Genomic DNA, 15,297 nt, shown 5'->3' with positions numbered 1-15,297 from the left:
AATGCTTTGTGATCTTGATATGGTTGTTGTCTTTGGCAAGTATCGCTGTGTTGTGATTATGGAAGCTGACAATTCCAAAGTCTTCGAAGGCTTTAGGAGAGGAGATTTGTATATTGTTGATTTCTCTACAGGACCACAACCAGCCCTGTGTCTACTTGCAAAAGCTTCAGAAGGCTGGCTATGGCATCGACGACTTGGTCACGCAGGCATGAGGAATTTGCACACGCTTGTGAAGAAGAAGCATGTCATTGGCATTGAGAATGTCAAATTCCTCAAGGATCACTTATGCGGAGCCTGTGAAGCTGGAAAAATGACCAAGGCCAAGCATCCAGCGAAGACTATCATGACCATTACTCGTCCATTCGAATTGCTTCACATGGACCTCTTCGGACCAAATCATTACTTAGCATTCTCTAATGCTGCATCACTATATGGTTTTGTCATTGTTGATGATTACTCTCGATATACATGGGTACACATTGTTACTTACAAACATGAAGTGCAGGAAGTCTTCAAACGATTTTCCTCGAGGGCTTCAACCAACTTTGGTGTGAAGATCAAGCACATCAGAAGTGACAATGGAACTGAGTTCAAGAATTCCGGTCTTGATGACTATCTTGATGAACTTGGTATTACTCATGAGTTATCTGCTCCTTATACTCCTCAGCAAAATGGCGTCGTGGAGCGCAAGAACGGAACTCTTGTTGAGATGGCTCGCACTATGCTTGATGAATACAAAACGCCTCATCGTTTTTGGATTGATGCAATTGATACTGCGTGCCACATCATCAACAGAGTATATCTTCACAAATTCTTCAAGAAGACGGCCTATGAACTCCTCACTGACAAGAAACCCAATGTGAGTTATTTCAAAGTCTTCGGTGCTAAATGTTGGATTAGAGATCCTCACCACAATTCTAAATTTGCACCGAAAGCACATGAAGGTTTTATGCTTGGTTACGGAAAGGACTCGCACACCTACAGAGTCTTCAACATCGCTCTTCACAAGATTGTTGAAACTGTAGATGTGCGGTTCGATGAAACTAATGGCTCGCAAAGAGAGCACCTACCTTCTGTGTTAGATGAACCAGCACCTGAGGATTCTATCAAGTTCAAGGCAACTGAGCATGTCATTCCTACTGAAGAATTTGCTGAAGAATTCATTCCGGTACGCGAAGAACGTCGAGCGGACGCACCTGAAGATAATGATGAAGACAATGGTGCTGAGGAGAATGATCAAACTCCTCAGTGACAACCAGCTCATCCTCGCATTGCAAAAGAAGTGCAAGTGGAGAAGATCATCGATGACATTAGAGCGCCAGGTCCTCTCACACGCTCAAAAGCTTCACATTTATCTAACTTTTGTGGGCACTATGCTTTTGTCTCTATCACAGAGCCCACTAAGGTAGATGAAGCATTTTTGGAGCCGGAGTGGATTCAGGCTATGCAAGAAGAATTACATCAGTTTGAGCTCAACAATGTCTGGGAACTGGTCAAACGTCCAGATCCTCGCAAGCATAATATCATTGGCACAAAGTGGATCTACCGCAACAAGCAAGATGAAAATGGCCTTGTGGTAAGGAATAAGGCACGACTGGTAGCTCAAGGCTACATACAGGTTGAAGGAATTGATTTCGATGAAACTTTTGCACCTATTGCTAGACTTGAGGCTATTCGCATATTACTTGCTTATGCTAATCATCATGATATTATCTTATATCAAATGGATGTGAAAAGTGCATTCCTCAATGGTAAGCTTGAGGAAGAAGTATATGTTGCTCAACCCCCAGGTTTTGAAGATCCAAAGAATCCTGACAAAGTCTTCAGACTTAATAAGGCCCTCTATGGCCTCAAGCAAGCCCCTCACGCATGGTATGATACATTGAAGGAATTCTTCGTGAAGAATGGCTTCACACCCGGTTCACTCGACCCTACTCTCTTTACTAAATCTTATGATGGTGAACTGTTTGTGTGCCAAATATATGTTGATGATATTATCTTTGGCTGTACTGACCAACGTTATAGTGATGAATTTGCCTATATGATGAGTGAAGAATATCAAATGTCTATGATGGGAGAGTTGAAATTCTTCTTAGGTCTTCAAATTCGTCAACATCGCAATGGCATATTCATATCTAAGGAGAAATACCTCAAAGATGTTCTGAGGAAATTCGGCATGCAAGATTGCAAAGGCGTCAAAATTCCTATGCCCACAAAAGGCCATCTATGCACTGATGAAAATGGTATTGACTTCGATCACAAGGTATACCGCTCCATGATTGGTTCTTTATTGTATTTATGTGCATCTAGGCCAAATATAATGCTTAGTGTTTGCATGTGTGCCCGATTTCAAGCTGCACCGAAGGAATCACACCATAAGGCTGTGAAGCATATTCTTCGATATCTAACTCACACACCAACACTAGGATTATGGTACCCCAAGGGCTCTGCTTTTGATCTCATTGGATATTCTGACTCTGACTATGCTGGTGATCGAGTGGACCGCAAGTCAACTTCTGGCACTTGTCATTTCCTCGGACGATCTTTGGTCTGTTGGTCCTCGAAGAAACAGAACTGCGTATCACTGTCTACTGCGGAAGCTGAATACATTGCTGCTGGCTCTTGCTGTGCTCAACTGCTTTGGATGAAGCAAACACTCAAGGACTATGGAGTCAACGTGAAGAATGTGCCTCTCCTCTGCGACAATGAGAGTGTCATCAAGATTGCTCACAACCCAGTTCAGCACTCGAAGACAAAGCACATTCAGATTCGTCATCATTTTCTTCGTGATCATGTGTTGAAGGGCGACATCTCCATCGAGCACGTGAAGACTGAAGAACAGCTAGCTGATATCTTCACTAAGCCTTTGGATGAGAAGAGATTTAGCAAGTTGCGGTGTGAGCTCAATATCTTAGAATCTTCGAATGTTCTTTAAAAAAGACACACATTCTAACACTTATGCAAAATTGATGACTTAGATGTGCAACACATGAAGAAACATTTTTCTTCAATCAATGAAGAATAACACTCTAAGTGTGAAGAAATTAATGAAGAATTTGATTCTCAGAACCCTACGACAATTGTACGCGGTGTCTGAAATCATCATTCTTATAGGGTGGGTCACCCCACCACAAAAAGTTGAAAATCTTCAATTTGAGTTTTTCCTCAGTTTTGAAATTCTTCAGTTTTTCAAATTCTTCAACTTTTCAAAAATCTTCACTGGTTCCTTCGTTTTTCTTCATTGGCTATATATATATATATATATATATATATATATATATATATAAGTTTATGTCCTCTACAGCATTCACTTATAGTTATTTCTTCAAGCTGCTTTTTCTGCTAAGTGAATGTGATCGGACCCTTCCCCCTCTATGCTATACTCAACCCAATCTATTCACAATTTCTTAATGTGCGTTCTATTTGAAACTCGTTCAAAATCTTCACTTTGTCCTGGTCAGCTGAAGAAATTGCGAATGAAACTTTAAAACAAATCTTATCCAAATTTTCGGTTTTGCCGCTCAAACTGTTCCGCATCCCACGATGCATTATTCTATTCATCCACGATCGTACACGATCTCCACTACACAGTACGTGGGTGACACATGTCGCGTGAAGGAGAAAGGGCAGGGGCACGTTCGTCCCAAATCTTCGGGCGAATAGTTTTTCACCGTGTCTATAAATACCCCTCTCCCCTTCCTCACTTCATTTACTCCGCTCGATCGCTTCTCTCCCGCTCGAGATCCTCAAACCCTAGCGCCGCCGCTACTCCATCGTCGCCGGTGAGGAAGAGCTTCACTGCCTCGACCTCGTCGCCGTCGTACTCACGCCGACCGCGGGAATCTTCACTCCGCCGCCGCCGTAGCTGTCTTCCTCCGCCGAGTTAGGGCAAGGAAGATCTAACCTGACGAACTTCCCATCCGTTCTTCTCAGTTCGTCGTGTTCTTCATTTCGGGTAATTAAAAGTTACTTTTATTACTCACTTTGATTCTCAAGCTTTCCTAAAAATCTTCAAAAGTGTTTATTCTTCAAATCTTCACACATATGAACACCACACACATCATATGATCTTGAACTGTTTTTCTAAGCAATCATTTTCTTCAAGATTCCCTAATTGTGTGGATCTTCGATCTGTACAACTCTGGAACCTAAGACAATAACGCTTAGTGAAATTCTTCAAGGCACATCTGGTCAAATTCCTCAAAACTTGTTCTTTTCGAAAAACCTTCTCAGAACGCATATGACCTCTCCAAATTCCTCGCACCTGTACTCTGTTCACAGGTACTCATGTCTGCTGCTGAATCACTAGGTTCTCATCAACTTAACTCATTTGCAGCGTTCCTCGAGAAAAACTGCATACTTCTTCAGAGAACTCAATTGTTCAAATTCCTCAACTGAAGAATATGGCAGACGGTAAGAAGCCACAGAAAGGAGGAAAGAAACCCGAGGTTATGACTGCGTTTGAGATCTCTGAGGAAATTTATGCTGACTATTGCACACCTGATGAAGCAAAATTTGGCAAAGAAAACAAAAATCAGTGCAAGGTGCACATTCAGAAGATTGAACGGAGATGGGCAAGGGAATGGAGGGAATACAGATATGTGACTCCAAAGTACATGAAGAAATTCGCTCTCAATCCTCCATGCCCAAGAGCTCCATTGGCACCTAGCCAAGTAGCTGATCCCACAAGCATCAAACGTGGTGAGGACTTTCCTGAAGAATGGGCTAAGCGCCAAGCTAAATTGGCAAGACAAGCCAAGGAGGCAGTGAAGAAATTCAATGAGGATTCTGCCACTGCTACTGCTACTGAGGCCTCGGTCAAACCGAGGAAATCCATGCCAAAGAAGCCTGCTCGTAAGCGAAGTGCTTCACCATCAGCGCCCTCACGGCCAAGTTCCTCAGCAGCGCCCTCAAGGCAAATTTCTCACACTGCTACAGCTCCACCAAAATCCTCAACAGCTCCTTCAAAGTCTTCAGCTCCTGTGCATCTGGCTACATGTCAAAGGACAGCTGGTTTCTCGATTGCCTCTGGTGTTTCAGCAAGTTCCTCAGCAGCACCAATTTCATCATCTGGCCCGACTCTGCTGAAGACCAAAGCAACAACTGTACGAGGTCCTCAGCCAAGTCCAAAGAAGAAACAGGTTGCATTCCATGTGCCTTCTGATGATGAAGCTTCTGATGATGAACTTGCGGAAATCATCAGAGATCGCCAAGAAAGGGCCGCTAGAGCCAAAGGCACATCTGTGCCACTGCTGTTGGATCCGAGGAAAATCCTTGATTATATTGATCTCTGGCACAAGGATCCTAACACCCCTATGCCTGATTTTCATCTGACCCCTGGACAAAGTCATATGTTGACCCATTTCATCACTGAAGAAAAATGAAAGTTTGAAAAGGCAAGAGAGATTAAGAAATCTCAATACAGAAAGGAGAAGCTCCTGAAGAAAAACGTTGTCAGAATGACACCTGAGGAACTTCTCCAGGCTCAGTCTGAAATTCAAGCCCTCAGCAAGGACTTTGATGCCTACTATGCTGATTGGCAAGGAGCCAAAGTCAGATTCGTCAATCTGACGAAGAAATTCACCAATGTTGCTGCCCCAACGCAACATGAAATTTCTCAGGCTGAAGCCTCAGCTCAGCTGACTGAAGAACATGCTAGCACCGCTGATGAAGTTCAGGCGGCTGATGAAAATGCTAGTTCCAGGGCTGATGATCCCATTCCAGCCGCTGAAAAAATTGCCAGGGCATCCACTAGTGGTGCGCCTGAAGAAACTGAAGAAGTCAGGGCAACTGCATCAGTTGCGCCTGAAGAAATTCAACCAGATTCCTCAGCTCCTCCTGCGCCTACACCAACTCCAATTCTTCCATCTGCCTTTGATGTGAAGAAGACCAAGGCTGCAGAGCGAGCTGCAGTGAAGAAAAGGAAGGCATCAGCTGTGTCAAGTTCTTCGGCTGCGAAGAAAATGAAGCCAATGACCAGCTCACTCGAACATCCAATTGATGTTGTTCCGATTTCCTCCATGCCATCAAAGGACCTTGTTCCTTTTGGAGAAGACTATGAGATCCCAATCGGATCTGATGAAGAACATCATTCTGCTGCTTCGTCAGAGCAGATTGATGAAGAAATTAAAGTGGACGCAATCCCTTCAACGCCAGTCATTTCCTCACCTATGCCTTAGTTCACAGCTGAAGAGGCTGGTGTTGAGGAAATTGAAGATGAAGATGTGGATATAGGGTGCACCACACCTGTGATGAACGATGACTTTTGGGAAAGTCAGCATCCCAATACTCCTCTCTTCACCCCGCTCCAACAGATTCCTCAGTCCCCTGCACCAACAGTTCAAATGGGCTCTGAAGAAACTCAACCCACTCGCTCTGTGCATGAAGAAATTCCAGCCACTAGTGCTGATGAACCTGATGCTGCTGATCCTCAGACTGCACCTGTTGAGGAACAAGAAATTCCTCAGCCTGAAGAACCTGAGCTCATGATTCCTGAGGTGGTGATGCAACTCACCGACACCCCTCTGCCCAAGCAAAAGAATCCGTTCTCAAGCAAACAAAAGTTCAAGGCTGAAGATTTCTTTGCCGAGCACGTATTTTTCACTCACTATAATCCATATGATTCTGCTTGCATAAGGAAGAGGCGTTTCTAGACTGCCAGCCAAGCCAATTTCTATTCCTCAGTGCTCTTCAACAAAGACAAAGTCTTCGATCATGCACATATTCCTCATGTGGACATGGAGTCTCTGCCTGGTTTTGAGCCAGTCCTCAGTGTTCTTCACGATGCAGGACTTCTGATTTTCTGCATTGATATCTGTGACTGGAATGAAGAACTCATTCTTCAATTCTATGCAACTCTGCACATCACCGGAGACGCTGAAGACGTGAATTCCTGGGTATTAGACTGGATGTCTGAAAATACTCACTACAAGGCACCAGCAACTGAATTGCTTCGTGCTCTACCACTCAGTCCTCCACTTGATGGTGCTCGTTGTATCTACAACGAACCAGAACTTTCAAATCACTATATGCAAGTGCTGATGAAGCCTTTGAAACCAAGGCAGGCCCCATGAACCAAATTCCTCGTCAAGGAATTACTGTATGTGCCTCGGACTGTCTATCGAATTCTGACGAAGACAATGAGTCCTATCAAAGGCCACGACTCAAATGATGAAGAAGTCGTTGGCATCATGAAGAATATGATTTTCAACATCATTCATGGCGTTCCCATCAACTTCCATGATTTCTTCATGAGGACTCTGGCCAATATTGCTATGTCACCATTCAAGCTGAAGCCCTATGCTCCTTGGATTATGAGATTCATCAGGGCAAGATCTTCACTGAATTACAAAGCTGACACTTTGAACAACGGTAGCTACTTGCCTCCCATTGAAGTCCTCAAACGGACAGTTTCATCAGCTGATGATAAAGGCAAGGCCGCTGCTGTGATCGATGAAGGCATTCGTCCATTGGATGGTCAATTTCGCAAGGCTGCATCTTACTCTACCAATGACGATTCTGCCACACATGACTCTGCCGCAAATACCTCAGCCAAGCAAAATCCTCAAGCCACAGCACCCAGGGTGATGACTGACCGTGAGTTACTCTTCAGTCTTCATCAGAAGGTTGATCACAATCATAAATGGGTCAAGCGTCAGTTTGGTTCAATTCTTCACAACATGACCTCAACACACAATGCAGTGAAGAAAAAACAATACTATCTCCATGAAACCTTCAACCGTACCTGGGCTGTTCCCTCTCATGTCTACAGCGCTGCAGATCTGAAGAATATGGGTCTCAAGGAAGAATTTGACTGGTCTGCACCTCCACCGAAGAAATTCAAGAAGGTCAAAGTTCCTTCCTTGGTGGCCAGCTCTTATTCTTCATCGCGTGACACTGATGAGTATGAAGATTTGGACGACACTGCGGCAGGCCTTGCTACAACAAACAACCCCGACAACGCTGGCGCTCCTCCATCGACTTGAAATTCTTCAGGGGCGTTAGTCCTCAGTTTCAATCCTTTTGGTCACTTGATGACAAAGGGGGAGAAATCTGAGTTAGTCTTCAAGCGGGTCTATATTAAGGGCATTTTTTTAAGTTACAACTCTTGTTCTTCTGAAACTTTTATTTGGATCGAGTTGTAATCTTAAACCCGATGGTGCGCTGATACTTTGGTTGCATTATGCTCTGCATGCTTATTCCTCGTTAATGACATTGCATGCATGCTGAATCTTATCAGGCACCATATTTCGTCATGCATTTCAAATTCTTCATATTATATATCAAATGCGTGTATGAATTACAAGATATAGGGGGAGATCTCCATGATTCAACTCTTCAAATGTGCATTGCTTCAAAAGCAAATTCCTCACTATGCACATCTTCAGGGGGAGTTCCACTATATCTTGTAATCAAATTCCTCAACATCAGTGTATACACTTCATATGTTTATCCCCGTTGAAAACTTAACCTATGTTGTCATCAATCACCAAAGAGGGGGAGATTGTAAGTGCATCTAGTGCCCCTTAGTGATTTTGGTGTATTGAAGACTTATAGGTTAAGGGACTAATGCGTTTGTGACTGTACACAGGTCTATAAGTCTATGAGGAGTTTGATATTTACAGAGAAAGTCGACCCCTAAAAATGAAGTTCTTCAACTGAAAACTTTGATATTCTGAAGACTTTCTGAAGACTTTGAAAGTGACGAAATTGGTGTGACCTTGAAGACTTGGTATTCATCTGTGAAACATGAAGTGTGAAGACTTTTGTTTTCGTAGTTTCATTTTCTCTTTCTTGAGTCATAGGAAACACCGTACTGTTAAAGGGAGTCGAGGAAATACTAAGGAAATATTCCATGTGATGCTCAACTCAAAATCCTACACCTACCAATCCCTTCGAGTGAAGCCTTTGAAAATCTCATACAGTTCAGTCACTTTCTTCAGTGACAGAGACGAAGTTCTTCTGGTCGCTGATGAATTTGTTCTGACTGAGGAGTTAGGAATTCGTCAGTGCGAATTACCTACACAGTGAGGAACATGATAGCCCTGAGGAATTTGAGAGTCAAATTTCCGACCGTTGCTGTGCTGCGCGCCAGCTGTCCCAAAATATCTTATCCACCTAACGGTCATATCATTGAAGGGCATTTATGTCTTATCATGTCGGGCTGCTCCCTAGGCTATAAATAGCCGCCCCCTACAACCACTAGCTGGTTGGCTGCTTCGAGAGAACTTGACACTTGTCATTTGAGAGCAACCCATCCTCCAAGGACTTTGAGCGAAAATCATCAAGTGAGGAAAAACCCCAAAACCAAACCCCTACAAACCCAAAGTGATTGAGCATCACTGAAGAAATTGATCCTGCGTGGATCCGACGCTTGTTAACTTTGAAGATTGTGCTTCTTCCAAACGGTTAGGCGTCAAGGTCTAGAGCATCCAAGAGGAATTGTGGATCGCCGAGTGACCAAGTCTGTGAAGGTTTGGAAGTCGCCTGAAGACTTACCACGAGTGATTGGACGAGGTCTGCGTGACCTTAGTTCAAGGAGAATACGGTGATGACTGGGTGTCCTGAGCTGCGTGCTCAGCGACTGGGTGTCCGGGACTGCGTGTCCTCGAGTTTAAATACCCAGCCGCTCCAACCAGACATACAACTGAGACCACAGTTGGAACTGGTCTACCAAATCATTGTCTTCACCAACCACCAAATCATTGTCTTCACCAACCTAACTGGTTCTATTTTCTCAACCCTTTCATTTCCTCATTATTGTGTTGAGTGTTTGTTCATATCTGTGTTTGAAAACTTTGACTGGAGACTTTCTCAATTTCCTCAGTTCAATTTCTTCAGTCTGTTTGTCTTCATCTTGTGTTATCCTGTGATTACGCTTTCTGTACTCTGCGCTAGTCTTCATTTCATCATGATGACCATGCGTGTATTCTGTTATGCTTACTTCTGAGTACTTATTCCGCTGCTAATAGTTCTTCGCTAAGGAATTTCCTCACCGGCAAATTCCTCAGTGAAGAATTCATAAAAATCGCCTATTCACCCCCCCTCTAGTCGAGATAACGCATTTTCACTATAATAAGGTTTTTGGATTGTTGGAAATATGAGCAATTTACCGAATGATTTTATTAACAGCAGCAATAGAAGCGCAGAGTTTGGAACTGTGTACAGCAGAGGAACGCGAAGAGGCGTGGCGGGCGGCGGAGGAGGAGCGCGCGTGGATGTCCCTCTTGTTCTCATGCTCATACAAGTGGGAAAGGAGCCTCCCTTATAAAGAGGTCCAACTCCCTCTAAACTAGCAATGTGGGACTAAACTTTAATAGTATCTCTTGCCTTGCGTAAATGGGCTAAGTGGGCCTCTAGAATTTACTAGGAATTTTTGAAATAGTTATTGGGCTGCCTCAATATAGACTAAATTCCAGCAGTTACCGCCTCACACGAGCGAGATATTTGTCCTCCCATGACCACAAAAATTCCAGCAGTATCGGGCGCCCCTGCGAAGGCACCGAAGAGCAACGTCTCCGACTTTACTCCTCGAGCTCACTCCCGGTGAACGAGATCCAGCTTGGCCTAGCACTGGAACCACCGCGCCACAGTTGGCTTTGTTGCCCCCTCCCACCCCGACGCGCACGCACGACACACGTGACTGACACGGCCCCATGCCTCCGTGACCGCCCAGCTAGCGCAGTGCAGTACACATTTCCCATGTGCTCATCGTGGACGAAACAGAGTCCTGTAGTCCAGGACCCATCCAGTGCACCCTAGCCCACCGTCCTATCGGACCCGTCACGGCCGTCCAATGACCAGGGAGCGAGCACTGTAGCCGAGCCCCGACGCGGCCCACTGGCCGTTTCTCCGGCCGATCCGTTCCGAAACCCAGGTTGGATTCTAGCAGGCCACAGCCGTCCGTTCGCCTCGATATTTCTTTCTCTCTAGCGTGTGGGGCCCTTCGGACGACGTTCTGCGGTCACTCATCAAGTCTCGGGGCTCGAGATGGTGCGACGGATGCACCCGCGGCAGCCTTTTCCGCTCTGGACTTTTCTTGGCACGGGCCGTTTTTCTTTTTGATGTGACTACTGTTTAGCTCGAGCTGATTAAGCCTGCGAGACTGCAATTAAGTGGTCAAGTTTATGGATGGTTTTGGTCTACTTGGGCTCCGCAGCTTGCACTCTTTTGCAACCACTTGCCAATCACATGAATTCGATCTAGAAATTTGGATTTGACCTCATCACGTGGATTCGCTGATCATGGTTTACCACGGGACTTTGATGGAGCATGGCACTTTATTATGACTAATTGACCACATGATGCCTCTACGTGGCCACAAAGTTTTCCACTTCACTTGGTGGGTTTCATTTGTGAAGTAGGTGTGGGAGAAGTAGATAACTATCACTGGTGCGGTATAGATTTTGTGTCAACCACATATTAAATTTCCCCGCAACAAAAAAAACCACATTAGAAATTGACTAAAATTATTTTTAACCGGCCAGTGAATCAAGTTGGAACATAAATTCTGGTTTATTTCCAAAATCAATTATCTCTGGTCAAATATTAATTTCGTTTAAACTCACAAGAGAGGTAAAGTTATCATGAGTAGAACAAATACACAAGGATCGTCCGGCTTTATAATAAAGGTCCAAACAAGTGTGATCAATAGGTCATAAAATTTCGTCGAAGAGGAGAAAACAGAAACAACAACAACGAACTAGACGTATAGCGTGACCTGCACATCTGTGGCTAAGTGCGCCGTGGCCTCAACAGCCGTGGCAACGGCATTGCCACGTGATCCCCATGATCATGCAGTGCCTACACGGTTGCATGATATGAACAAATTCCCGGTTATGATTCATGAAAACAAAATGTGTCCGCACGGTAAGTCTGGATTTTGAACTATGATTTACAAAGAACACAAACAGTTCAATTGACATTCAAACCTTCTTTACTTATGGGTTGAGACCCGGAGTTGAACTCTACGAGTGTTCATCAAAGGGTTGAGAGATGTTCCTACAAAATCACAAAAAAGCTAAGAAGTGGATTTTCCACCCAAAAAGTGCCAAGATTTTTTGCTATGACCCAAATACGGTTAGAAGTTTTTTCATCTTGATCACACTACACTCCAAGGCACGAACAGTGACACTACAACTAGGCCGCTTCACGTTCACGGGAGGCCGGCCAAGACGGCAAGACGCGCACGCCCCTCCGGATCTCCTTGGTTAAAAGCCCCCGACGCGTTCCCTCCGTTTGCTCGCATCCAGCGAGCCGCCTCCTTCGACGGCCGTGCGCGGTTTTCCACACCTCCCTCGCGCTCGCGGTGCTGATCTCGAGGCCCAACCAGAGGCCGAGGGTTGTCGCCGCGCGCAGGGAAGGGGACCAGACAAGCTTGCCATGGGCTTCCAGGTGGCGGCCGTCGTGCCATCGCCGTGCCCGCCCTCGACTTCCTCGCGGTCCCCGTTCCTCGGCGGCGGCGGCGGCTGCGGCATGCTCGCGAGATCCTGGGCGCCCGGCGGTCTTGTGTCGCGCCGGCGAGGCGAGGGGCGGCCAGCGAGGTGCGCGCTGAGTGCCAGCATAGATGGCGTGGGCGGCGGGGACATGGAGTTCTTGAGGCGGATAGAGGAGCTGGCGGCGTCGGCGGGGGTGCGGACGGCGGGGTGCGGGTGGCCGCCGAGCCTGGAACAGAGCGCGAGCAGCGTCGGGCTGCCCCTGTCCCTTAGGATTCTGAAGCGGAAGAAGCAGCAGCGGCGGCAGCAGGTGCCGCCGCGGTCGCGGTGGGACGAGCGGCTGAGCCTGGGCTCCGCCGGCGAGTCGGTGGGCCGCGCCTTCTCCTCCATGGTGCTCATCGTGCGGGAGCTGCAGAGCTTCGCGCTGCAGCAGATGCTCTGCGACGACCTGCAGGCCGTCCTGGCGCGCGCCCACGGCGAGATGCAGGACTCGTTCGTCTGGCTCTTCCAGCACATCTTCGCCGGCACCCCGGCGCTCATGCTCTCCCTCATGCTCCTCCTCGCCAACTTCACCGTCCACTCGATGAGCAACAGCGTCGCCGCCGCCGCCGTCGCACCGACCCCGCCCGCTGCCCCGGCTGCTACGGTGGTCGACACCCAGCATACCGAGCCATCCAACCCGCGGTTCGACGCGGCTTCCGTCAAGACGTTCACTGCTGGCCGCACTGCTTCGGTCGGTGGGGGCAGCGGGGGTGGCGGCGATGTCCGGCCCGTCGCGGGAGCTTCCGGCGACGACCGGGGGGACGAATCCCGCTACAGTCTAAGCCGCGTCGCACCACAGCAACTAACGCCGCTGGCGGGGACGGGCGTGGAGAATGTCGTGCCCGGCGCCGCCGCCGTGGACGAGCAGGCCATCTGGGAAAGGATGGTCGCGGAGGCCTCGAGCATGCAGGCCGATGCGCGCGCCGACGAGTTGACGGACCCGGACGTGCTGGGGAACCTGGTCGCGCCGGTGGAGGCGGAGATCGAGACGGAGGACGTCGGCGAGTACGCGCGGACGGAGCAAAGGTACAAGCTGGCCGTGTCCGAGGAGCCCAACAACTCGCTCATCCTCGCCAACTTCGCCCAATTCCTCTACATCACGCGGAAGGACCACAAGCGGTAGGTCCCCGCCTCCCCGGCCACGCCCCCCAACTGTTCGACGAATTGCCAGTTCAATTTTTTTACCGTGGTATTGATCTGCAACGTGTCTGTTAATCGCAGGGCGGAGCACTACTTCGAGCGGGCGGTGCGGGCGGAGCCGACGGACGCGGAGGCGCTGAGCCGATACGCGACGTTCCTGTGGAAGGCGCGGGACGACGTCGAGGCGGCGGAGGAGACGTACCAGGAGGCCATCGCGGCCGACCCCGGCAACGCGCACTACGCCGCTGCGTACGCGCATTTCCTCTGGAACACCGGCGGCGAGGACACGTGCTTCCCCCTCGACTGACGCGCGGAGAGGGGCCGTGTTCTTGCGCCTGCCGCGGTGGAGGCCGGCACGAGGCGAGACGCCGAGAGCACGGCACCATGGCCAGGCTAGTGGGCGGTGGATTGGAGCTGGGCTAACACATCATGATCCGTTTACTTAGTAGATTGAGTAGGAGTGTTCAGGGGGCGGTGTGGTGGTGATCCGGGAGTCCGCGGTGCCGTGTTTCCCGCCCCGGGAATACGGCAGCCGGAGCTTTTGGCCGTGCAGATGTGAGGGCGAAGTCCCGATGAGCTTGTCGGTCATCTCCCTGGCATGCAATGGGTGGCTGTAGGCTGGTGGTGGCGCAGTGAGGAGGAAGAAGGGGGAGTGGTGGCACGGACGTTTGGATACGCTGCGTGTAGCAACTTGCGTCCGGTAATTATGGTGTGTAGTATATGAGCAAAAGAACAAGTGAATAATAAGAAGGTGATGGTGATCTCGGTGCAATCTTTCTCGGATGTTTCATATTTGTACTCTAGCCTCTGGGATTGGAGCGCCCAAGGTGCAAGTGAGAACGTTTTTTGGGCACAAATATCGATTTGTAGCTAGTTGCACGTTCCCGTTGATCGATTAGTGTTGCTAGCAGCATATGGTTACTGATTATCGCCGATGTTTAGAGCATCTCAAGCCGATCTTAAGTTTTTCGTTTCGACTCAATAAACAAGCCGATCTCAAGCCTATGTTTAGATCATTGGTGATGTACCAAAAGCTCCAACGTCTCTCTCATCTTCAATGATCATGTTGTGAAAGATGCAACATATCATTATTTTTTCATAGGACATGTGGGTTGCAATACTCGGAAGGACCACGAACAATGACAAAGTGCTTCCGAAGCACACCAAACTCTCTCTCAACATCCTTGTCAATTCTTGACACATTGCAAAGTGGGTTCTCACGTTGCCTTCGATGGGTTTACAGTTTTCTCCCCCAATGTACTCCTCACTCCTCAGCTTAAACCATTCATCATACTTTTCCACAACTCTTGCAATGGTGAGGGAGAGACTTCAGTGCATCCGAAACCGACGACGAGAATACTTCTCTGGCTAGGCCGCATTGGTGTTGGAATAATCCTCAATAAGCTTCTCTTGGCCATTTTGTCACATCCCTAGTTCTGACAATGCCTAGTGCATGCATTAGAGTGTTGCATCATGTTTAAATTTCATTTAAACCTGAAATGGGGATTGACTAAACCCTAGCACCAAATGAATTCAACTAGGGTCAAAATAAAATCTTTTTCATTAAACCCAAAATGCCCTCTAAAAATGTTCAACATTTCTGGTTTGAGGTGAAAGCATCTACCAAAAATGATTTATATTTTTGCAGGACATATTGGGCTCTGAATTAAATCATACTCTA

At 47.5% G+C, this 15,297-nt stretch overlaps 1 protein-coding gene across 1 annotated transcript; it reads left to right on the top strand.

The window, feature by feature from the left end:
• The first annotated feature begins 12,231 nt into the window (after positions 1-12,231).
• Positions 12,232-14,399, top strand: LOC119346263. Its single transcript, XM_037615828.1, has 2 exons — positions 12,232-13,595; positions 13,698-14,399. Exons 1-2 carry the CDS (start codon positions 12,382-12,384, stop codon positions 13,921-13,923), a joined length of 1,440 nt encoding a protein of 479 aa, XP_037471725.1. The 5' UTR covers positions 12,232-12,381; the 3' UTR covers positions 13,924-14,399.
• Positions 14,400-15,297: the final 898 nt, after the last annotated feature.

The sequence above is a fragment of the Triticum dicoccoides genome, chromosome 1B (assembly GCF_002162155.2).
Source record: "Triticum dicoccoides isolate Atlit2015 ecotype Zavitan chromosome 1B, WEW_v2.0, whole genome shotgun sequence".
In the NCBI taxonomy this organism is placed as follows: Eukaryota; Viridiplantae; Streptophyta; class Magnoliopsida; order Poales; family Poaceae; genus Triticum; species Triticum dicoccoides.
The sequence above is the reverse complement of the archived record's forward strand: the minus strand, read 5'-3'. Positions and strand labels throughout refer to the sequence as shown.